Below are 25,728 nucleotides of genomic sequence, written 5' to 3' on the forward strand. Positions count from 1 at the left end.
GCAGACTCCTGGCTCACCGAGAGGGGAAGCCTGTGGCAGCCCCTGGGGTTCACGAACTGCTAGGGAGGGGGTTGGTGCAGGAACCCCCAGAGAATATATCGCCCTTTCAGCCACCGGGGGGAGGGTCTCTACCACACTCTAATTTAGGTTGAGTCTATTTTAGGTGACACTAACTTGCATCCGAAAGGTGTGAAGCATTCATACCTGTAACTCTCATCTCACCATCTCCTTCCTGCCCTCCTGGCACTTGGCCTGTAGAAATCGAACAAGCACAGGTGACAGAGGAAAGGAGGGAAGGCGGGGAGGGAAGTTGCCCTTGATTATCACGCACGTGAGGAGACAGCGTGTGAGAACAGACACAGGACCCAGAACTAAGAACCTGCAGAGCTTTACAACTGGAGGAATCTAAGGACCTTCCGGTCAAAAGCTCTGCCCCACACAGCAGTCCCCGCGGCAGCCCTCCCAGGATCGGTGCATTCAATTCCTGCCACGCGGGTGCGTGGGGCTCCCTGCGCTTGAGGGGGCCCATCCCATGTGGGACAGGCATGGCTGGTTCAAAGTTCTGCTCATCCACGGAAACCATTAGACCAAACAGAAAGTTCATCAGCATGACTGGAGACAAGATAACACCAGCATTCACACCTCTCCCATACACCCTGAAATAGCCAATTAGAAATGTGATGGGGGAAATATTCCATGCACAATGGCCAAGCCGGACGATAAAATACCCAAGAATCAACTTAATGAGAAATGTCCAGACCTTACAGAGGAACACAATGAAACTTTACTGAAGGACATAAAGAAGGCCTGAGTAAATGGGGTGATATATCATGCTCGAGGCTGGGAAGGCTCCATAATATGAAGATGTCAATTCTCCCCAAATTAAATCTATAAATTCAATGCATTCCCAATCAGAATCCTAAGGAGATTTTTATAGAACTTGACAAGCTGATTTCGAAGCTCATCTGAAAGAGTAAACAAGCAAGAATGGCCAAGAACATTTTGAAAAAGAAGAAAAATGAGATGAGACTTGACCTACCAGATATCAAAACACACTGTAAAGCCAGAGTAATTAAAACAGGGTGGGGCTGACTGATCAAAGGGGCAGAACAAAGAGCCCAGAAACCAAGCCACAAGGATTATGGGAACTTGGCCTAATACAGAAGTAGCTCAGATCGGTGGGGGACAGGACTAGCCAAGGTAATAAAAAAAAAAAAATAGTATGAGATGACTGTCTAGCCACTTGGAAAACATATGTTTTAGCGCATATAGTGTCCAAAAGTAAATTCCAGAGAGATCACTAATCTGGACACTTTTTACCAACTGTCAACGTATTAGAAGGCAATCGAGACCAATATCTGTTCCTCTTGGGGTGAGGAAGTCCTTTCTAAGCAAGACATGAAATCCAGAAACCATAAAGGAAAAGGCAGGCAGATCTGACTGTCTAAAAATTTAAATATTTATCTATGTCACTCAGCTAAAAAGCAAATGAGCTTCGAAGAAAATATTCACAACATATATAATAAATGAAGGGCTATTGTCTTACAAATCAACAAGAAAAAGACCATCCTGAGTTAAGAAAAATAAGACAGCAGGCAGGTTAGGGGGGAGGAGGAAAGCCAAGAACGGGTGTTAGTAACGGGCTGTCGCTGAGGGCAAGCAGCTGACCCCCCGGGGACTCCCCAGACGCTGTAGGACACTCCGGAATCGCTCTGTAAGGGGCAAGGAAACAGACATTTACCTCCGAGCCCGGGCCTCCCTGGGTGAGAGTGAGCTACTAACTCCCTCTCACTCTCAGTGTGTCTGGAACAGAGCTGGCTCTCTGGGCAGAGACAGTCCTCAGGCCGAGGGGGGCACCTGTGGGACAAGAAACTGTGCAGGGACCTGCAGCGTGGGGTTGAGAGGACACGGGTGGCACTGCCCGACACTGGACATGGGGCATCTCATCTAGTCCTTACGAAAACCCTTCAAGGCAGCTACCATAGTCCCCATTTTACAGATGAGAACATTGAGGCTCAAAAAGAATAAGTAACGTGCTCAAGATTCCACAATTAGGCGAGTGGGGGAGCCAGACTGCAGAGCAGCTGCCACCACCCCCTTCCTATGGTTGCCTCTGTGTGGTGACTTTGGTGGGTGCAGGGTAAGGTATAGCAGGTGCTTTTTACCTTAACCGCCCAGTCATTTTATCCCTGCTCTTATTGTTGTTGTTGTTATTACCAGCATGTATTGTTTTGATAATTTTTTAAAGGTGGGGGGTTTGTTTATTTTGTTTTGTTTCTTATTTTTTAGATCCTTAACTTAGGATCTGGCAAAAAAAAAAAAAAAGTACTGCATAAATGTCAGAGTCTGAGTTGTCAGGGTCAGACAGAATGTGAATACAGTTTACATGTTGCTCAGAAGCCGGCTCGGCTTCCAAAAAACCAGCCACAAACATAGACTTAGGGAACCTTTGCTGAGGGGGATTACGTGCAGGGCAGAGGACCAGCCCGCCTGGGGGACTCAGAGGTGCCACTTTTCATCCTTCAGAATCAAGGGAAAGAGAGGAGAGAAGTGCTGAGGAAGAGACACACACAGGATGGTCAGGGCCCGGGTGGGGTCGGCCGGAAGGGCTCCCTGGCCAAGCAGTAGGGTAAGCCCCTGTCTTCACTCCATCTTCCCCTCTGTCACACCCTCATGTAGTAAATTGTTGGGCATGTTTGGGGATCAGACTACAGGAAATTGAGTTGGGATCCACTTAATCTGGATTTAGAGGGATACATGAACGGGATTCTCAGTCACGTCCATGTCTAGGTTAGTTATTACTAGCCATTCTGGGGATAGAAATGCATTCCAGAAACATTCCCGCCTCCGCTGTACCCACCCACCCAGCATGTGACATAAAGGCGCAGGCCAGAAGTTGTTAGTGGCATAACGGACGAGAAGCCTGTGGATAACGGACAAGAATCAGGCTCACCGTGTACAGAGCCAGCATCTGTCTGGACAGTTCTTCCGATCATCAGCTGGGTAATGTTTGTAAGCACACAATTTCATTTTTTAACATTTTTTTTGAGAAGCTTTTGAGTGTGGCTTCTGTCACGCAGCATCACGTGCCTGAGACTCGCCCACGCTGCTGCCTGGGTCAGCAGTCTGCTCCTTTGTGCTGCTGACTGGTGCTCCGGGGTCTGAATGGCCCACCTCTGTTCATTCATTCGGCTGCGGAGGGACATTTAGGTGGTTTGCAGATACAGCTGCCATGCACATTGGCATGGAGGTTTTAGCGTATTTCTCTGGAGTGGGATTGCTGAATTACACGGGAGGTGTCTGCGTAACTGCGTTAGAAATTGCCCGATTGTTTTCCGAAGGAGCTGAACCGTTTTGTTTTCCACCAGCGATTAGGGGGGTTCCAGTGACCCCGCATCCTCGTCAGCAAGGGCGTTGCCGGGTGGCACTTTTCCGGTCCTTCCCTGCGCTCCCCTCCCCCTTTGGTAGACAGGCTGCTGTTGTTGCAGCGGAGAGCTAAGTTCCAGCTGCTGCAGGGGTGGGCTCTCTGAGGTCCCCAGTGCTGGAGCTTTTACAGCGTTCCTGCCCATCCAGTGCCCATCCCCACCCACTTCGTAGCCAGACTGGCTGCCTGTGATCTGTCAGTGCGATCTGCCTGTGATGGGGAGCTTCCTGCTCCTCCCCGCGGTAGCGACCGCTAATGGTATTGATATAGGATCCCCATAGAATTGCTCTCTGCACCTCCCCCAGGCAGAGGGATTTTTCCCCTCCTACCGAAATGAAGCCACAATGAGCCTTTATCTAGCCCTGGAAGTGACAGGGTTTGCTGGCCCTCTCCTAGTGGCTCAAGGCTTCTGCTCCTCGTGGGCAGGGGTCTGGGGAGGAGGACGGGGTCTGGCACTGTTCCCACAGCAGCGGCTGACCCATCCCCTCCCGCCCCTACTGGGCTGAGGGCGTCTCACTCCCACCTCTCGCCCTTCCCCGCTCTCCCCCAGCACCCGGTGGAGGCCCATAAGCAAAAGCTGTCAGTGTGTGCACACTCTCCCAGCCACTCCACGCAGGCGGCACACACCTGCTCCCAAGGATTTGTTAACCTGTAGCCGACTTCTTACCCGCTCCTCAGGAGGCCGCGGGTCCCCCTCTCCCTCCCCGAGCCCTGGCACAGGGGAGCCAGTCCCCATCCTCTCTCCCCTGGAGGGGCCGCCTCCCTTCCAATTCAGGCTACTCGGTTGCCAAGTGACCTCCGTGCCTCGGCAAGCTGAAGAGAAGCGATGATTCTGTAGTACATGCCGGCTTTTCTCCTTGTTGGTGAGGGAGCCACACTCCGCGGCTGTCTGCCTCCTGCAACCCTCCCGCTGCGTTTTAGCATCGCCTCCTGCCTCATACCCCACCCCGGCCCAAGCCGACCCTGCGTTTTAGGTTGCTCTTAACACGCCACTTCCAGGTGCCCATTTTTGTTCAGGAATCTATGTGTCCTATCATCGATGCTGCACAACAAAACTGTGGTGTTGATAAAAATGAACCGCTGTTTCTCATAGTTCCATGCGTTGCCCGTCTCTGCCGGGCTATGTTGCCTGGGAAGCCCCAGTCCCTCCACAGGCAGACGCTTAGCGGAAGCCGTGAGGTGACGTCCCGTTTTACTGGAGCCAAACACTGCATACTAACGGGGACCTTTCACATTGGGTCCTAAATTTATCTAACTACAGGGTTAGAAGAAAAGCAAGAACGTTTTGTTGTAAAAGGGGTGGGAGGGGCCTTATCAAATAAGTCTTTAAAAGCACTAAGTTATAGAGGGAAAAGGAGAAATCTTACTACTCCAAAATATAAGATTTCTGCCCACAGGGGCCGGCATAGAAGAAATTAGCATACGAATGGCTGAATGGAAGGAGATAGTTGCAATATCTAAAACTGACAAGCAGTTAATGTCTAGCTATAAACTCCTGCAAATCAACTAAAAAAGGAGCACTATAAATTCTACAAATTTTGCAAAGGATATTAAAAAGCAATTTATAAACGTTAAGTCCCAAATGTTAAGAAGCAATATGAAGAGGTGCTCAGAATCGTTAGTAACTAGAAAAATGCATTTTATACTTATGAACTTGGCAAAGATTAAAAAGCTAGATAGCGCCAAGCGTGAGTATGTGTGTGTGAGGCATGCAGGGAAAAAGGAACCCTCACACTGCAGAGGGATGAGGACTGGCGCAGCCATCTGGATGGCACCTGGAACTACCTATGGGTACCTGCCCCTGGGGGAATTACTGGGTTTACAGGATATGCATGTATAGACGTTGTCTGAGAAACTCCCCACAGGCCTGAGAGCTGTCGAGTTGAGAGAGATGTTCCCTGCAGGATCCCTTTGTTGTTTGGCTGTGTGTGTGTGTGTGTGTGTGTGTGTGTGTGTGTGTGTACTTGGGGAGGTGGTGGTGGTGGCATAGTGGCAGGGAGCTGGAAGCACTCTGAGTGTCCATCACTGGTAGAACAATAAATCATGGTGGATTCTCACCACAGAATCCTAAGTAGCAGTTAGAAACTGCAGATTAACTATACATATAGCAACATAGATGAATATTAATTGTTCACTAACTATTCTGCTTTGAATTATCCTCTATTCTATTCTGTCCACTAACTATTCTGGAATGAGATATGGCATAACAGTACAATTTACAAAAATAAATAAAAAATACATAGAGGTGAAACAACAACATGCTTTTTTGGGGGAAGAACATGTACAGACAAAAATATGTATTACCACATTAGAAAGGTCACTATCGTGAGGACAGAAGTAAAAGTGGAGTATAGGGATAAAGGTTAATCTAAAAAATGTTTTTCCTATTAAAGGACGTATATTACCTGACTTCCAGCTTTACAACGCTACCGTCATCAAGACAGTGTGGTATTAGCATCAGGATGGACATACAGATCAATGGGACAGAATAGAAACTTCCCAAATAAACTCACACATACACGGCCCATTGATTTTCTAAAAACGAGTGTACAAAGGCAATTCAGTGGAGAAGGGAACAATTGAATATCCATATGCATAAAGTTAATTTGGATCCATAACTCAAAGCATATGAAAAATTAACTAAAAATGGATCACAGGCCTAAATGTAAAACAAAAAGAAAAAGAAACAACTATAAAACATAAGAGAAAACATAGGAAGAAAATATAAAAGAAAATCTTTTGTGACCTTGGGTCAGGTAAAGATTTCTTAGTTACAACACCGAAATATCAATCTATAAAAGAAACATTTGAAAAAAAAAAAAAGAAACATTTGATATATTGAATTTCATCAAAATTAAGAACATTTGCTCTTTGAAAGTCCCTATGAGAATGCAGAGAAAATATTTGCAAATCATGTATCTGATAAAGTGCTTGTATCCAAAATAAAGAAGTCTCAAAACCCAGTAAGAAAACAAGCACTAAATTTTTTAAATGGTCAGAAAATTTGAATAGGCAAATAAGCACATGAAAAGATGTTAAGCATCAGCAGTCATTAAGGAAACTCACATTGAAACTACAATGAGCTACCACTACACACCAGTGAGAACGGAATTAAAACGACTGACCATGCCAAGCACTGGTGCATCCGAGGGGCCAGGGATCGGGGACTCTCACCTACCCCTGGTGGGGGTGTGCGGTGGTGCCACCACTTTGCAGTTTCCTAAGAAGTTACACACACACATCTACCATGTGACCTAGCCATCCACTCCTAGGTACTGACCCAAGAAAAATGAAAGCGCCTGTCTGTGGAAAGACTTGTAATCTGAAGTTCACAGCAGCTCAAAAACTGGAAACAACCCGAATGTCCATGAAGGAGCAAATGGCTAACCAAATGGTGACATTTCCAAGACACTATAATACTACAAAATAAACTTCACTTACCCATCAGAGAAAGGAACTATGGACACAACCGCATGGGTGAACCTCAAAAAGGCATTGTACTGAGTGAAGGAAACCAGACACAGAAAGAGGAATACTGTATGATTTCCAAAGACACAGAATTCTAGAAAATGGAGTATAATCCACAGTGAGGGGAGGCAGATCAATGGCTGTCTGAAGAAGGAAGAGGAAGGGCACTTTTAGGGATGATGGATATGTTCATGATCTTGATCGTGATGATGGTTGCATGGAAGCGTACATATGTCAAAACGCCTCAAATTTTACACTTTAAATATGTGCAATTTATTGTAGATCAAAACCATTGTAAATAAGGTGTTTTTAAAAGGTAATCTCCCGCCCAGGGTAAGTGGCACAGCTGGTTAAGTGGCAGAGCAGGATTGGAACGCGTAAGGCTGCCTTTGGAGCCCGCTTACGTAACCCCTGAGCTCCGCATAACAAGTGCACCCAGGAAATTGCTGGAAGGGAGCAGAGACCGCCCGCGCCGGCTGCGGCTGGACAGAGTTAATGATTACGGGAGGCGGCCCCTCCCCGTCTGCACTCCCCGCCCCGGGGCGGCCCCAGCCCGGCCCCGCCCGCCCGACGGCCGCCTGTGCGCCCCGTGCCGCGCTCGCCCTCTCCGCCGCCACCTGCTGCTCGCCCGCGCCCACGCTGCGCCCCGACATGGTGAGGGGGGAATCGCGCGCAGCCGCGATTGGGGCAGCCCCGATAGGAACGGGGCGTGCGTTTAGGGTCCGAAAAGAGGAAGGGGGCCTTAGGGTCCACCCCCCCACCCCCGCCCTAGCCGACTGCGCTGGCAAGGCGGGAGAGGGTGGGTTAGAAAGGTGGGGGAGGGTTCCTCTGAGCCCCTCGCAGGTTAGCACGCTCCTGGTTCGGAGAGTGGGGGGGTCTCTGTCGCGTTCCCACCCTGGTGGTGCCCCTGGGGAAGCTGAGGCCAGGAGAGGGCGGTGGTAGGTCCAGGTAACAGGCAGGCTCGCCCGGGGCTCCCAGGCCTGTGCCCCTCGGCACCACAATACTTCGGGCGGGGCTTAGTGACCTCCCTGGGTACAGTGGGCGGTGGGACTAGGGCCTGGGTAGGGGGGGACAGCACCAGGAGCGCGCCCTTATGGTCCCCGTTGGTGGTATTGGAGGTGGGGATGGGGATGGGGATGTGTCTGTATGTGAGAGTGTGGAGAGTTCCTCTGCCCCCCAGTTTACTGCCCTTCTGGGCACGGGGGCTGGCGAAGCCCGCTGGGCACCCTGTGCTGTCCCTGGCCTCGGACCCAGCCGCTGGTGCCTAGTTTGAGGCCTGCCCAGCAGTGGAACACGATGGCTCAGGATCATCTGCCCTCCGGGCTGAGCTTACCCCCCAGGAGGGTCTCGGGTGTGCTTCAACACCGCCTCCCCCTCTCCCCACCTCAGCTGGAGAGGTGAAGGGAGTCCTGGGGGCGGCCGGGAGAGGAGCCTCTAGACCCGGGAAGCTTTATAAACAGCCCATTTCTGGCCCAAAAGCATTAGGAGCAGTCCAGACCCCAGTGACACCTGAGAGGGCACTTTGAAGGCTATGGCTTGGAGGGAGGGGAGCTGGTGATCGAGCCTGACTGTGAGACAGGGAATGGGTAATCAGTAACCCCTGGGCACACTCCCCCAGAGGCCTGGCCAGGCCTGATTTGGGATTTACTAAGTAAACACGGCCCCTTCCCGCTCTGATCCCAGATTAGAGGGGCTTGTCAGGCCAGCCTCGGGCTGGGAGTCCTGGGGGTTCCAGTGTACTCGAAAGAGACAGGGGGCTCTCCGGGGATTCGCTAGTACCCACCACTCCTTTCAGAGCCAAAGAACTAAACAGTGAGCTCTGATGCCCTGGGTGACATCTGGTCATCCGGTTGCCTGGAAACGTGGAACAGGCTTACCAGCCACGGAGAAAGGCCAGCTCTGGAACAGAGATCTGTGATGCAGATCTCTCCTGCCTTCCCTGGCCTCTGCGGCCTAGCGGGGAGACAGACCAGGTCAGATCAGCCAGAGAGAGCACGTGATTTCAGGAGGGAGAAAAAGACTCACTTTGTCAGAGCGCTTTTTCGATTCTACCCAAACCCAAGGCCCATCATAAGCCTACGTGTCCCAGGAAGTTTCCTTATAAAAATGCAGATGGCATTCCTTTAATAACAGTGGTGTTTACTAACGTGTCCCGTTGACTCTCGCTGATGTGGAGTGGACGAGCTTGTCCCCTTTCACCTGTGAAGCCCAGGGAGATGAGCGCCACGGGCCACCTGGCTGGAGAAAGAACGGCTGGACCAACCCTGCGCACTCCACCCTCGGCTGGCGGTCTGCGGGCCGCCTCGTAAACGCTGCTTTACCCTCCCGCACATGGTCTCCCCGGACCTTGATGCATTTTTAACTTAGCGCTGTATGGTTTCTTAGAGCTGTCCTTGGGGAATCTATTTCAGGAGCCCAATTCTGGGACCCCCTAAGCTCCTAGACCTGGATCCTCCCACAGGATAGAACTGACGTGCCTCCTTCAGTTCTCAGAAGGTTCCGCTCACGGCCTGAACTGTGCCCGTCTGGGCTGCCCAGAGGGCACTTTGCACAATATACAGATGGGGCACTAGGTTTGCCAATTGGCTTTGGCCAAGTTACTTCGACTTTTAACCAAGCTCTGTGGCTCAGGCTTCCCAGCCTGACAGAAAAGAAGGCTGCTGGGAACCAGAGGCGGCCTGGGAGCACCATGGAGGACGTGCACTGTGGCTCAGAGCCGCCTGGAACGTCTGCAGTGCTGGGCCCTTCGCCGGCCCCAGGGACAGAGGCACGGACCCACTGTGAGAACGATGCCTACACTCTCACCGACTCGGGAAGTGCCGTGGCCTTCCCCTTCTGGGCCTCATCTCCTCTTTGGTGCACCTGACAGTGGGTACCCGCAGGGGCATGGAGGCAGGTCCGTAATTGGAAAAGGAAGGTTGGATAGTTGGGTGCTCACTTTCTGTAAGGTTATGTTGTAATACACACACGTGTGGGCTACGTTTTGCTTTTACTCCCTCATTACTGTAAGAGACTTACTCTTTTGGGGGATGGGGAGCGTTTCTTAGTTCGATGTGATTGACATCATATTTTAGGATTTTCTGTCTTTATTTTTTTGGTAATCCTCATTTGAGGATATTTTTCCATTGATTTTTAGAGAGAGTGGAGGGGGGCGGAGCAAGAGAGCAACATTGATGTGAGAGAGACATATTGACTGAGTTGCACGCACCTCAACCAGGACCTGGGATCAAACCTGCAACCCAGGACGTGCCCTTGACCGGGAATTGAACCCACTACACTTTGGCTGGCCAGGGCAGGGTTTCCTGTCCTTTTGAGTGGAATGTAAAATCTAAGGACCTATCAGTGCATGCACCAGGGCCCCACCTCCAGGGCAGGGTGCCACCCTCCCCGCTCCGTGTCTACTGCTTTAGACCAGCTGCCCGTTGACTGCGTCACCTGGGTCCAGAGCTGCCAGTGGAAGCTGGCTCAGTTCCCCCGAAGGTCCGGGCCTCTCCTTTGCCCTAACAAAGACATGCCCTTGGGCCTCTGGTTTTTTCCTCTCCTAGGCTGGCAAAGCACACAGGCTAAGTGCTGAGGAGAGGGACCAGTTGCTGCCAAACCTGAGGGCCGTGGGGTGGAACGAGCTGGAAGGCCGAGATGCCATCTTCAAGCAGTTCCATTTCAAGGACTTCAACCGGGTATGGCACAGGGTGGGACAGAGCTTTCCGAGTCTGGGGCTGATGGGGTCACACTTGTTCTCTTCCTTAAAGTCCTAGACTCTCAGACACTAGCCTAATGCAGATTACTCACAGCATCACCCTGGGGGATGGGAGAGGGCAGACCTGGCTTTTGGACTCCACACCTTGATCTTACATCTGAAGATATTTTAGACAAAAGCTTGGCCGAGACTCACCACCTCTGTGGTGTTTCCACCTTGTTGGTGGTCCTTCTTCCTACTGCAGGGAGACCCCGTTGAGCTCCAGCCTCAGAACCAGTGGCAAGATGCTGGGGAATGATGAAAGCTCGAGGGGATCTCCTCCTAGGAAGCCTGTCCGCCCTCCTGCATCGAGGCCTTACACTGGCCACGGAAGGGTGCCCAGCAGCCTCTCTCGCAAAACCCTAACCTGGGTCTCTTCACTAACAGGCTTTTGGCTTCATGACCAGGGTGGCCCTGCAGGCTGAGAAGCTGGACCACCATCCTGAATGGTTCAACGTGTACAACAAGGTGAGTGATGTGTGCCTGTTGTGCTTGGCGAGGTCAAGTTCTGAGAACTCCACCTCCCTTGGACTTCCCTACGGGCCCTCCTCACCCAGACTGTCCGCTGCTCCTGCTCCATTCATCTCCTTCCCAGACTCGACATCAACACCCCTGGAAAATATCCTCACTACACATTTTAAAGATGCACGTTCAAACACTGTGAGATAACTTGTGGTTCAAGTAGACATCAAGAAGATAAAACCCAAGGAAGGAAAGGCTGTGGGAACCAGTCATATCCATTGCTAGTAGCTCTACATGGCCTAAATCTTTCTGAAGGAATGGAAGAATGAAGTAATAAAATTGAACTAAAAATAGCCATGCACAGCAAACAGATCAGATATTCCCCTGAATGAATTGAAACAGTCATTAAATGCCTGCCAAGTGCCAAGAGCTGTGCTGGATTCTGAAAACATTAAGGCTAAAAGACATGGATAGCGTTTAGTAGGAATTGGGAGTCCTTCCGTTTTTTGTTGTTTTGTCTTTAATCCTCACCCGAGGACATGATTACTGATTTTAGAGAAAGTGATGGGAGAGAGGGAGAGAGAAAAAACTATGTGGGAATAAACATCCATCAGTTGCCTTCCTATATGCACCTAACAGGGGACTGAACCCAAACTAGGTATGTGCCCTGACCAGGAATCGAACCCATAACCTTTTGGGTATGGGATGCTGCTCCAACCAATTGAGCCACACTGGGCAGGGCTCCTCTTTCGTTTTTAGGTAGCTCTCAATGTTTGCAGGTTTCATTTTTAATCTATAGCTGAAGTTGCCATTTTTTGGAGGTGGAATAGAAGACAGTCTTGCACTGTTGTTACAGAAACCAGTCCTGACCGGACAGCAGCCCCCAGGGGAAACAGGCAGACCTCAGAGATGCTGCGGGTTCCGGTCCAGACCACCACCACAAAGCGAGTCACACAGATTTCTTTGTTTCAGTGCATAAGAGTTGTGTTTACGCTCTATTGTCCTCTACTAAGTGTGCAATGGCATTATGTCTAAAAAAGCCAATGTTCATACCTTAATTTAAAAATACTTCATGGCTAAGAAGTGCTATCACCTGAGCCTTTAGCGAGTCGTGGCCTCTTTGCCGGAGGGACATACTCCCTCACCTGGTAAGAAACGCAGCACCAGGGAAGCCAGTGGAACGGTGTGCCTGTGTTCCGGAGCTCAGTGTGGCCGAGCCAACAGCGAGTGACGCCCCGTTCTTCAGTGATGTCCGTGGAATCAGCTGGTCCCAATCTCTGGCTCTGTTTCAGGTCCACATCACCCTGAGCACCCATGAGTGTGCAGGCCTGTCGGAACGGGACATAAACCTGGCCAGCTTCATCGAACAAGTAGCAGTGTCCATGACCTAGACCCTGCCTTGCCTCGCTGAATTCTTCAGGGAAAGGGGTGACTGAACTGGAAATCCAGAGAGAGAGAGAACAGGGGAGCCCCCCAAATGCTGCTGTAGTCAAAACTGCTGTGTCCACCTTGCTGCCTCCATTGAGGGGTGAGTCCTTGCTGTGGGAAGAGATGCCAGCGTCACCGCCAACACCAGGAACTTAGGAGACCTTTTCCCCCCACGCCATGCTCTTCATCTTGGCGCCCTATTAAAGGTGCCCTCATTTGAATTAGATCTTCCCATTCCTTACAGCTTCCCGGCAACAGTAATGACTTTCTTTCCAGGCCGTATCTTGCTCCCTTTCTCATTCATTTCCCTAGAAGCTGTGTCTGAGATAGACGGAATCTTAGAAACCAGAACCTTAATGCCAACCCCCTCCTATGTGATAGAAACACATGCTTTTATGCCTCAAATAAAACTTGTTTCACTTGGCCGCAGGCTCTAGAATCTTCTCTTCCACAGGTCAATCCCAAATTGGAGTCCACAGGCATTGAAAGCACTTCCTGAGTACCACCCTGCCTTCAGGGAGTTCATTCTCCTCCAGGGGAATCTAACAGGAACACAGGCAACTGCTACTAAGCAGGATGAATGAAGCCAACACTGGGTGCAAGGATAGGAACTGAGCTGTGAGAGCAGGACGTGATTAACACGGTGAATCTGGAGCTTTATTTGAGTTGTGCCTCAAAGACCTGAATCCGATTCCTGAGGCAGAGTGGCATCGTGAACGAAGATGAAGATGAGCAGGATGCCTGTAAACACGCATGCCGAGACCTACGCCTAAAAAGGCAGCCTGGGCCATGTTGTCTTCTTGGCCTACAACCTCAGGTGAGGAGATTTCTAATCCTGATGGCTTTCACTTTCCTAGAAACTCAGCCACAGTCTCAAGGCTTGCCTGCTTTTTACTCTGTAAGGGCGACAACAAAAGCCAAGACTTAGAAGATGACAAGCTATTTGCCACCTGGGAGTTAAGAAGCTGATTCTCGGATTGGTCCTCCAACCCAGTAAGCAACTCTAGGGCAAAACACTCTCACTGACGTGGTGGACTGAAGGGGGCGCTGAGCAGTGTCGTCCACTGGGTGTGCATGCCTCATGGCTGTCATTTCATGTTTGCCATTATGCAAGAGTTCTCACCTATGACACCTGACCTGAGGCTGCCTGGGTACTAAGCTGACTTATAGATACTAGGGTCACCTGGAGCAGGCACCTAGCAATGTCACAGTCCAGTCACCCTGGATGAGTTGGCCCTGCAACAAGGCCAGAAGAAGCCGAGGATGGTGGTCGAGAAATAGGCATATTTCATATTGTTGGTAAGAGGGACAAGTAGGCCCTCCTTCCCAGCCTATATGCTAGTAAGGATGATCATTGCCTACGTTAATAACAAGTTCTCAGCAAAGCCTAGTATCAAAACCAACAAGGTACAGACAGTGGTCCCCCATCTGCTCCACTTCTGACGTAAATTTTTCTAAGTGCACTTTGACCTGATGACTGTGGGTTAGGGGACAGAAGCCACATCACACTGTGTTACACCATCTTCTTGCCTCTGCTTACGGCGTGAGTCAAGGGTTGAAAACACCAAATCAGAGGATACTACAGTTGTATGAAGCACATTTATGTGGGACAAAGACACAAACAACACTTTTTTTTTAGAAATAAATGTTTATTCTAAAATTATTCAAACAATTTAAATTATAGGGAATGGGGTTAAAGAGAAGTGATAATAAAGAAAGCACAAGAAAAACTAAAGCAATTAAAACTCCAAATCAAGAAAAGGCCCTCGTACATCTGACCTTTGCTACCCAGGCTATCAAATTAGGTCTCCGCCATTACTTTTGTCACTACTGGGTTGAGCTAGAAGTGGCTCATTGCTACCAAGAACCCACACAGAAGGCAAAGAGGCCCACAGCTGTAAGGAGCAGGTGTAAGCATCCCGACACCATTTCTTAGATGAGCCACATCTCCTATCAAAGCATATGCTGGCCCCTCTTTCTCTAGGGTTTACCCCAAAGCAAGCAGGTGCTCAGGGAACTGAGTCATCTGGCATAAAACTACAGCAAAGGCCACATTGCTCGACTTGATTCTGGCAAAGTCTGAATGGGCTGAAAGCCAGATGAAAAGCTTGGTTACCTGAATGAGCGTCTTTGGAACCTGAATAACCTTCTGAAAAGACTTCTCGCTTCTTAGTCATAATGGAACAAGACACTCAGCAGTTGCGGGTGCAAAGATAATCTGAGGGGTTCCATCAGTTCCCAAACCAAATGCAAAGCTTGAAGTCAGGGTCCGTTGGTTAGATGGAGCTCACTGCCCAGCTGGCTGGACACTAGCCCAGATGGTTCAATCTATCGTTAAGGTATAAGCAGAAGTGGATGATAAAGATGACAGCATAAGGCAGGACCCTAGCCCTGGGGAACTAAAGACCTGAGTTCCAGACCTCTTAAAACAGGTGTGGCCATCACTCCTGGTGGAGTCATGAAAGTGCTGAGAATTGGGCAGGAGTGCTGCTCACCCACTCATGTCTATTTGTCCTACTATCAGTAGTCACAGACAACCATTGCACCACAAGGGGGCGATCTCTCACCAGCAGCAGGTTCAAGAGCTGCCAATATCCCATCTGGGATGATGTGCAGACACCTAAATAAACAAATTAATGCAACCATCCACAACAAATAAGATTTGGAACGTTTATTTAATTGCTTTTTAAGATATTATTGCTGCAATTAGGAAGAGAACATTGCGGGAAGGAGGAGGTTAAAGACAGAAAAGATTTAAAGGAGCAAGTACCATTTTCAAAGTATAAAACTGGTAATTAAGTGACACGGCAGTATAGTCACATGACTATTGACTTCTAATACAGAAACAAGACAGTACAGTTTTTGCAGAAGCCAGTGGACATCTGCTAACAACATGATATCGTTAAGACATTCTGCCCACCTCTGCCAGACGGGGTGCTACTACAAGCAGATACACACAGAATGGAAAGCCCACAAATGTTAACTCAAACTAAGGCTCGTAAACATAAAGTGGCTACAGTAGGTCCCTTTGAAAAACAGTCCCACAACCCTCACCCCAGCCCAACCCCTGCAGCAATGTTATCACAGCACAGGGGACGGTCCTGGGGGGACAGTGGAAGCAGAAAACACTCTGTAGGGTGCATGCTTCTCCATTTTAGCAGCCGACAAACCACAGTGGTGCCTGCTGGGTAGGGCTGGGTCCCTGGACTTCCTCCAACATAATGAATGCACTGGAGACACAAAAGACAATTCACCCACAGCTCCGACCACTCCTCCTCTCAGGAGATGCCCACCAGTTCAGCAACTGGAGGGAACATAACTTCCATGTCTGAAGGACCTCAGCCTCTCCCTGTCACACACACAGCAACCACTCTTGGAACCCACAATGGACAGGATGAAACACACACACACACACACACACACACACACACACACACACACACACACACCCTGCAGCGACATGGCCAGTCACAGTTTTGTGTAGAAAGTACAGTGCAGAAGAACATTTCAGACAAAAGTGGTGAGGAGCTTGGGGGAATGGTCATGTTGGCTCCCTGGCAGCATACCCAGTGAGAGGGGCGAGAGGATACCAGCCTGAAGTGGCTGAGTCTTCAGGAGTCCCTGAGAAGGGGAACGGACAGAGGAGTTTCTCCCAACCCAAACAAAACCTCAAAGACTGATCCCCACCCCCGGGCCTGGGTCAGGAATAGCCACCACTGCCCCCCGCTGAGGAAAAGGCACACACAGTATGTGTCATTAGGGTAGGACAGTGGCTCAGGCGAGATCCAGGCAGGCCCCATGCAGGGCAGAAAAGGTAGAAAGTGGGCACAGAGTTTGGCCCTGGCCCTGCACCATCCTGAGCAACTAGTCTTAAGAAGAAACCCCAGGCCCTAGGCTACAACCGACACTGTCCTGTTTCCCAAATGTCTCATCCTAGCCAGGGCTGAGAAGTGTCCAGTACCTGAGGCTGAACTGCCATAGTACCTTTGGGAGCTGAATAGAGAGGAAGGAGGCTGGAAGAACACACTACTGGAGCAAAAAATTTTTCCTGCCTTGGGGACTTGCTCATGCCCTCCTTGTACCAACTAGGGTTAATCAAGGCAACTTGTGAAGGTGCTATGAGCAAACATATTCTCATACATGATGGCTTAAAGCAGTGGGGGAGGGGAGGACTACAATGAACTTCAGTGACATATTTGAATTTGGGTGCTCATCCTACCCTGATACTCAGGCAGCAATAGGCCAGAAAGTCCTAGATTCTCTGGGAATTAGTCCCTTCCTAGTTCAAGAACAAACCAGTGGGGGCACAATTGCAAATACGAATCTGCAAAGATGGTGGAAACCAAATATCAAAGGGGACCACACACTAGAAGAGGCCCATGTACCACCCTACACGCCGCCTTGGTAGACTGACCACTCCAATCCTGCATATTAACAATGGCCTGGTCAACCATGTCTTGGGAAAATAAAACAAGTTGCAGTAAAAGTAACTCTAGAAGAGACAACTAACCCACTCAAAGGGCAGGGCTGAAAGAGCCTCCTGCTTAGAGTTACCAAACACCCACCCGGGAAAACTTCTGTTACATGAATGCTTCCTATTTGACTAAACCAATCTGCCTGAGACGACAAAGGAAACCTACTTCTATCTCAAACTGCACCCCAGCTTCCCTAAGGAATCAGGACAGGTCAGAGCTGCCACACCATGATTAAGTGAAGATAAAAGCTAGAAAGATTAGAGAAGGAAATGGTTAAAACAATTCCTAGTGTAATATTTAGAACAAGGGCAAAATAATTACGTAATGGAATCCTTCGGGGTCTTCATATGAAAAACCACAAAAGGATGATGAAAGGAGGAACTCGAATCCTGAGGATCAAGCTGTCTCGTGGTCTGTCTCGTTGTGCTCTATGGAGCAAGACCAGATGTTGAAACTCCGTGTGGCCTGTTCCACACCCCGAGAACCTTCTGAAGGCCAGAAGCCCTCGGGCTCAGCGGGGCTTTGGAGAGCCATTCATCTGGCTGCCCTGAGGTACAGTGTCTGTGCTGAAAAGGCTGTCCAGGAAGATCGAGGACAATTCCGTTACCTGGTTCCTGTCGACAGCGGTCTGGGCCATGCCATAGACCGCACCCTGCAAATCCAGTCACAGAACTGCTGTTAGTGATGAGGGACCAGGAACGGCTGTGCTCCTCCTCCCCCATCCTTGCCTTGCATGTGCCCTCCTCTCCCCAACTCCACCCCAAACCCAGGCTCCATTCTATCAGAAAGATAGCTGGCTCGGTAAATTTTCCCAGGTACTTGCCAGTCGTCTGCCTTTCTGCCCAAAGGAACTATCCTGTGGGATTTTATGTAGAAAATTCAAGAGAAAATTGGTTTATTGACTCTCCTGTGTCAAATTTTTCTTTGCAAATGAACACTACCACCACCTGCCTTTGCATACAGCACTTACAAATTTACAGGTTTCCTTATACACAGTAGGTCTCATTCAAAATTAAAAAACCCTGGGAATGGACAAGGCAGAAATCATCGGCTACAGTGAAATAAGGAAACAGTTTTATGAATAAGAGGCAGAGGCAGGAACAGACTCGAGGTCACCTGGTTCTTCGAACCTCCTCCCCTGAACACCTAAACTTCAACAGAGAAGGTAAAACCCCAAGTGCTCCTACCATTCCTGTGGTCTTTGCTTTAGGATTCTTCATGATTTGAGTGACAGATTCTCGGATGTCCTTTAGAAACTGGATGGCTACTCGCTTCCGGGTGTGTACTAACGTGACGCAGAAATGAATACTATGAGAGAAGAAAGAGACAGAGAGATGAACCTTAGGAAAAAAAAAAAAAACATTTGAAGTTCTAAAATAAAGCAGCCCCAAATACAGGAATTTATTGGTTGCTCCTTCACGTTATTTGTGACAAGTGTAGTCATCCACACTGCCCCCAGGGCTGGGAATCAGGGCTCCCAAGTCCATGGCTTGTCAAGCACGGGCTGGCAGTGGCAGGAGGGCTTCTCGGCCTCATCGAGAACCTTCCGGACAGATGGATACAGCGGTTGCGCTGTCCCACCCCTCCCCTCAAAAACTGTCCACCACTAGTTCTTCAGCCATGTGGCCTTTATCTGTATCTTAGATGATAAACCCTCCTGGGGACAGGGCCATAGGCTGGGTCTTAAAAGATGTCAGGGTAAAGAAGCAGCTCTAAGCCCCCTGGAGGGCGTCTATGGTACAGAGGGATTGTAAAGAGGAAAAAGCAGAGTCCAAATGGGGCTGGCAATGGTGCGAACGTGAAAGGATCAGGAGTACGAGGAGGACACTGAAGAGCCCTGTTCTGCTGGGGTGGAGTGTTGAGGAAAAGGCAGCGTGGAAGGTTAGGTTAGAACAGCGTGCTGAAGAAGCAGGAGCAGGCCTGAATGACTAGAAGCTCTCTGGGAGGTTGTGAGCTAAGTATTACTCAGGTACAAGTTGGTTTATAAGAGCAATATGAAGACCGTGTACAAGACGATCTGAGAGTACAGAAAGAGAGTGGGGGTTGGAGTCTTATGACAGACCCCTGATCTCAAGAGGCTGCCACCTAACTGCCTGAGTTTAAAGATAATGGTCTTGTTCTGATACTGAATTATTCCAGGTGACAGGACAGAAATGCTAGATACTACCGTTGCCACTAGTGCGGGGCCCTAGCCGCCCATCTCTATTTCAGATCACCTTGCTACCCAAGTTCTTCAAAAGCCACAGAGCAAAGGAAGGGAAAGGGGCTTCTTCAAGTTTACCTGGACGGGAACTGCAGATGGTTCAAGTTCCACCCCTTAGCAGTCATCAGATTAGACAGTCGGTAGATGTCAAAATCATGGGAGCCCAGAGCAATGACTGACAACTGAGGATCCCCAAAAACAAAGATGCCTTTGATGTTTTCCAGTCTTAAAGCAAACAAGAAAAGGAACAAAAAGAAAATTCAGCCACATATGGTCCTCTGGTCATCATCTCTTTAATCACCCAACGTTTCCCTTACAACCTAACCTTTTGGGCTTTGGTTTTCTCATCTTGTAAAATAAGGTATCTAGACTGAGATCAGTAATTCCTAAGCATTACAAATAGTCAAAGGCCCAAACCATATCTAGACCCAATGAATCAGAATCATTGGCTCCTAACCTGTCTGCCCAAGTCTCAAATTATGACATCACCCCCAGGGACATCTGAGGAATAAGAGAGACACTTTTTAAAAATACTGAAAAAAATAATCCCTTCATCCCTCAATTTTAAAAAGTCACATATATAGTCCCTAAAGAAAGAACTAGTACAGTTCTCAACAGACGGGGATATCAGAATCATATGTGGGCCTTTTTCAAATGAGACATCTCCACTGGCCACTTTTATTCACCCTCAAGATTCTGAAAAAACCTCCCCAACCCTGGTGACACAGAGACAGGCACTATGGGAACAGATATGCTCAAAAGAGCACACAGCTTAGTTCTAGCCTTAGCTTAACCCAAGATTTCACCGCCGCCCCTTCCCCATTCCTTCTCCAGTTCTTTTCTTATCCCAGTGATTCTCCAAGTGTGATTCCTAGACCAGCAGCATCAGCATCCACTGGGAACTTCCTAGAAATGCAAATGCTCAGGCCATTCCAGATCTAATGAGTTAGAATTCTAGGAGCAGGGCCCAGGAATCTGCATTTTAATAAGCCCTCCAGGTGATTAAGACGCATCCTCAAATTTCAGAACTACTGTCTTGTCTCAGTCATTAAACTGTCCCTCAGTACTTGGTAAGAACTGCCCGTGGTTAAGACATCCAGACATCCTTGGAAACAAGATGGCCTACATGAAGCCCTGATCTGACATTCCAAGTCACAGCAGAGCAAGGGAGCGTTATCCTCCAGGCCAGCACCACACTCCTAAGCTGCCGTCCTAAACCCTTGGTCTCTCAGGAGACAACGAATGGGCTGGGGCTACAGGTGTTTGGCCGGGCAGATGCCGTGAGCACACTAGCAGACAAAGCAAGAGACAAGGCAGAATCCCAATCTTCCACATACTCTGACTTGAGGAAGCGAGAAGTTTTGATGATCTGTTTGGTAGCTTCAACATAGCCGCTCTCACCAAAGTACATCAAGGCAGCCCAGCAGGCTGCACTAATGCCACCAGGCCGTGAGCCCGCGATGGTTGGGGAAGCGTAGATGCCACCCTGCCAGTCTGGATCAACGAAGAACTGATAGCTTCTGTACTTCTTGTCACTGTATAACACCACGGAAGAGCCTTTGGGGGCGTAGCCATACTGAGGGGGAGAAGCAGACAGGTGACTGTACAGTTCTATTCGGCAGACCTGCCCTGGCACGCTGATCATGGAAAATTTTCCCTCACGTTCTCTATGATGCTTCTCACTCACGTTAAAAATCCAAACGTACAATGTTAACGGGTAGAGAAAACTGAAGGGATGGAGTTGAAACTATTTTAGGGATGAGGAATCCGAGGCCCAGGAGGAGCAGTGTCTTGTCCTGCTAATCAGTTTACTTCCCCTTTCCCGCCCAGCACGTGGTTTTCCTTATTTAAAACATTATTCCAGGGCAGTATGTCAGGATGAAAGCAAATATAAAGTGCCACTGGAAGCCAGGAACTCAAGTCAACTGCAATCACGACCTGACTCCCTTCTCATCCTTGTTTACTTATTAGTACACTTCCTTTCTACTAAGAGCTTCATGGTGTTCAGAATCAAGAAGCTACTTCATCCAGTTTTATAATAAACTGATCTAGATTTTGTCTCAGCCCATGAGGTGGGGGCAGGAATAGACATTTCAAACATAACAAGCCAAACATTCCTGAGCACATTAAGTTCTTCCCTTTTTCCAAAGGACTCTTCCATCAGGTGCAGGAACCCAGCAGCATGGGAGCTGCAGCATTTACATACCTCCCTCAGGAAGCCCAATTCAACCTCCCTCCATCCTCCCCCCAGATTATCTCAAGGTTGTCTCAAGGCTCAGGGAACTCTTTTTTTTTTTCTTTTTTTTAAATATATTTTTATTGATTTCAGAGAGGAAGTGAGAGGAAGAGATAGAAACATCAATGGTGAGAGGGAATCATTGATTAGCTGCCTCCAGTACTTTGGACGGAGCCTGCAACCCAGGCATGTGCCCTTGATCAGAATCGAACCTGGGACCCTTCAGTTCACAAGCTGACATTCTATCCACTGAGCCAAACCAGCTAGGGTGGGAACTAACTCTTAAAAGGGCCACTACACTAACATGTCCCAGTTATAGAAATTCTCTCAGCCATAAGACACAAAGATAACGGGTTCCTTTCCACTACTGCTTGTCATCTCTACCACTATACCTTGTCACCTGAATCAACTGCCCTGGTGAAAGCAAAGAGCCAGATTTCATTTTACATTTTGGGAAAAGCTAATGCTTTAACCAATTTATTTTGTTGATTATAGTCAACCAACTGTCTCCTCTGACTAACATTTGGTTCCTTCCGTAGCTCACCTTATGGGTATCCGCTGAAATGCTGGTCACACCTTTCACCCGGAAATCAAATGGTTGCTCCAGTGGGTATCCTGCTTTCTCCATAAAGACGATGAGAAAGCCCCCCAGACAAGCATCTACATGAAGAGGTATTTTGTATTTGACAGCCAGCTAGTTCCAAAAAAACAAAGACCATAAGAGAATTTCATTTACAGCCCTGTAACAAAAACTTTGCAAGACATGGGTGGAAAAGTAGGCTGTAATCATAAGGACATTACATACTACTAGTGGCCCGGTGCACAAAATTCATGCACGCAGGGATCCCTCAACCTGTGCCCTCTTGTAGTCTGGGAGCCCTTGGGGGATATCTGACTGACGGCTTAGGCCTGCTCCCTGTGGAGAGGACCTAAGCCGTCAGTTGGACATCCTTAGCACTGCCACACCACTCACCAGCTGAGAACCTGGCTTCTGGCTGAGCAGCACTCCCCCTGTAGTGCACTGACCACCAGGGGGCAGCTCCTGCGTTGAGCATCTGCCTGGTGGTCAGTGCACATCATAGCGACCAGTTGTTCTGCTGTTTGCTCGATTTGCATATTAGCCTTTTATTATATAGGATATCTTCCATGTTTTAAAAAGCCAGCTACTTTTTGACATTCCCAATAAAAAAAGTTCATCTTTCAAATGTATTTAGCCTTCAAAATAATTCATCTGAAATGTGGTGTTTATTTTATATTTAAATATGCAGGGCCTCAAATTCACTGCAAAATCATGCAGAAAATGAGCAGCACTCCGATTCCGGCTGCCTCTGGAGTGGGTCAAAGGTCCTTCTTGTTAACTGCCCAGCAGGGAAGGAGGGAGGGTGTGTTATGGAGCAGCAGATTGAATACCACTCTCTGGTAGGCATGCTCCTAAATGCAGATCATTTCCTGATCTGAATTGAAATGTTAGTCCTACTTCCAAATATCCCATTTAAACAAAGGCTTCTTCCTTCTATTCTCCTCCCCCACAGCAGAAGCCAGTAACCTTCAGAGGCTCCAAACAGAGCTGCAGAGTTTACCACAGAGCTGATGAGAGCTATTCACCACCCATGTGCTAAAATCTAAACTCAAAATCACTTCTATTTGCCAAATACTGTACCATGAGATTCTATTTTAAAATCTGTTTCACTGCCTAATGGTCCCTTTTTCTCACATACCTTGGCCACTTCAGGAACAGGGTCTATCACACCGTGAGGGAACTGTGGGGTAGAACAGACAAGCATGGCAGTGTTCCTGGAGATGGCTCTTCTCATTGCCTAGGAGTTACACGTGGGAAGGAAAATGAGCATCCACATCTCAGTTACTCTCCTATTCCCCTAACAAGATTAATCTAGTCTACGCACTTCAGTTCCACTACTGCCCCCTCCATCACTTCTCCAACCTTGGCGAAGCCCGCCACCCACCATGGTAGCAGAATACAAACAAGGCCAGATGGGTCCATTGGGAGAAAAGAGAGCACAATACAAAAACAGCAAAATCACTGAGGGGAAAGAATTCTGGGCTAAGAGGTAAAAGAGCAGCCAACTAGCAGTGAAACCTGGTGTAAACTACTTCACTCCACCGAGTCTGTTTCCTCATCTGTGAACTGCAATAATACTAACAGCTTCTACGACCTCCCTGAGCTGTCCTAGGCTCCAATGCAATTCCAATAGCATTCTGAATACTGGAAAGTTCTATACAAATGCAAGGCATAAAATTAATCATGAAAGGAATATTATTCAGCCTTAAAAAGAAAGAAATCCTGCCATTTGTGACCACATGGATGAACCTGGAGGACACTACACTAACTTAAATAAGCCAGGGACAGAAAGACAATATTGCATGATCTCACTTAGAGCTAAAAACCTGAACGTGTAGAAGCAGAGAGTAGAAAGGGGTTGGAGTGGAGGAATGGGGAGATGCTGGTCAAGGGGTACCAAGCTTCAATTACACAAATACATTCTGAAGATAAAATGTATTGCCATGTGACTACTAAACAAGTTTTGTTAATACTGCATTGTATACTTGAAATTTAATTAGAGATCTACAGGGCAGTCTCAAGTATTTCAACCATGAAAAAAAAGAAAAAAAAAGAAAAATGTTAACTATGTGAGGTAATGAAAATGTTAAAAGCTTGATTCTGTTGACTACTTCACAATGTATACTTACATCAAAACATTAAGTTGTACTCCTTAAACATACATAATTTTTAGTTTGTCCATTAATTGTACACTAATGCCTCAATAAAGATGAGGGGGATAATGCTAATGCTAATAAATTGGAATAGTTTACTTATGGAAAAAAATCATTATGTTGGCAATGGTGCTCATTCAGGCCAATCAAAACCACAGTGACACCTGGCTGGTTCTGTACGTCCTGTATACCAAAAGGTTCAATCCCCAGTCAGGGCATATCTCTTCTCTCTCTTCTCTCTCTTTTCTCTCCTCTCCTCTCCTCTCCTCTTCTCTCTCTCTCCTCTCTCTCTCTCTCTCTCTCTCTCTCTCTCTCTCTCTCTCTCTCTCTCAATAAAAACATATCCTCCAGTGAGGATTTTTTTTTAATTATTAAAAAAACATACAAACCACAGTGCGAGTCTTAGAGCAAGTTAGGACATGCTTATTTCACAAACAGAAAAGAGAAAGAGGCAGTGCTGAAGCAAACCCTGGTCTTTAAAGTTAGGAACAAGCGGCTGAATCTGTGAAAAGACTGAAGCTGTGATCAATCAGCACAGCCAGTGGAAGATTTTGCAACTCCGGCCACTACAATCAAAGACATTTTGAGCCTATCTGCATGTGACACTGGAAAAAAACAGTCAGTTGGGTACACTTCCTGCTTCTCACAGCCCAAGGCAGACAATGGCCCTTCAGAGGAACTCACCCGAACATCCACCTCCATCATTTTGTTTAGTGGAACCCGTACAATCTTCATCCCAAAATAATGGGCTGCCTTGTCAAATGCAGCATGGGCACTCTGGGGGGCCACACTAAAAGACAGGGAAGAAGAGAATAATGAAATTCAGTTCAAAATGAGGTTCAAAAGAGCACAGTTAGCAGCTAATCTAAAGTATCAAGAGTAAACTTCTGATTACTTTTCCTCAAAAATTTTAAAGTGTTTATATTTACTTTTAAGCACAAAAAGATATTCTAAGGAACCTTCTCCCTACTATGTAGGAAATCATTTTGGCAACAGGAATAACTTGGAAGTAATCCCACATCGAAGGATCCAAAATATAAATTAGGGCTGACAGGTAAAAGAACAGGAAATTTGGATCAAATTAACATGAAGTAGTTGCCTATCCAAAGACAGGCACATCAGAGGAGAGCAAGCTTCCTGACACGGTACATGTTCAGGCAGAAAACGCAAGATTGCTTGGCAGGGCTGTTAAAGCAGCATCAGATCAAAGGTCCCCTCTGTCTTTGAAAGACCACGATCCTTTAAGAAGCTATAATCCCCATTTGCACTGCACACTTGGAAGTAGCATTTCAAATAGTATTAAAAAAGGAAACTGAGTCATAGTTAAGTATTTGCTTTCAGACTTCCCTCAATGGTTCCACTCTTAAAATTAACCTGCTCCCTTTAATGGAGAAAAATCTCTCCTATTAAGTACCAAGCACCAAAGATTTATGCTTGAAGAAAGATGGTAGCCTGATTTATTCTGTTAGGCTTAAGTAGGAATCACAGCATGAAATCATGCACAACCAAGGCCTTAATCACTGACACTTGTGGGAAAAACATTAACCCAAATAATGTATAAAC

At 47.9% G+C, this 25,728-nt stretch overlaps 2 protein-coding genes across 2 annotated transcripts in view; one reads left to right on the top strand and one right to left on the bottom strand.

Moving 5' to 3' along the window:
* Window positions 1-7,469: 7,469 nt before the first annotated feature.
* PCBD1 (pterin-4 alpha-carbinolamine dehydratase 1) lies at window positions 7,470-12,930 on the top strand. The gene is made up of 4 exons (XM_054728786.1): window positions 7,470-7,546; window positions 10,438-10,569; window positions 11,016-11,096; window positions 12,383-12,930. Exons 1-4 carry the CDS (start codon window positions 7,544-7,546, stop codon window positions 12,479-12,481), a joined length of 315 nt encoding a protein of 104 aa, XP_054584761.1. The 5' UTR covers window positions 7,470-7,543; the 3' UTR covers window positions 12,482-12,930.
* A 2,244-nt stretch (window positions 12,931-15,174) lies between these two features.
* Window positions 15,175-25,728, bottom strand: part of SGPL1 (sphingosine-1-phosphate lyase 1) — a 58,617-nt gene continuing 48,063 nt past the window's right edge. The window contains exons 8-14 of the mRNA XM_028151385.2: window positions 24,850-24,955; window positions 23,151-23,249; window positions 21,977-22,126; window positions 20,534-20,772; window positions 19,275-19,421; window positions 18,181-18,301; window positions 15,175-17,645 (exon numbers count right to left, since the gene is read on the bottom strand). Coding sequence (XP_028007186.1) covers window positions 17,505-17,645; window positions 18,181-18,301; window positions 19,275-19,421; window positions 20,534-20,772; window positions 21,977-22,126; window positions 23,151-23,249; window positions 24,850-24,955 — 1,003 coding nt within the window. The 3' untranslated portion in view covers window positions 15,175-17,504. The remainder of the gene's footprint in view (window positions 17,646-18,180; window positions 18,302-19,274; window positions 19,422-20,533; window positions 20,773-21,976; window positions 22,127-23,150; window positions 23,250-24,849; window positions 24,956-25,728) is intronic.

Source organism: Eptesicus fuscus, chromosome 17, assembly GCF_027574615.1.
Source record: "Eptesicus fuscus isolate TK198812 chromosome 17, DD_ASM_mEF_20220401, whole genome shotgun sequence".
In the NCBI taxonomy this organism is placed as follows: domain Eukaryota; kingdom Metazoa; phylum Chordata; class Mammalia; order Chiroptera; family Vespertilionidae; genus Eptesicus; species Eptesicus fuscus.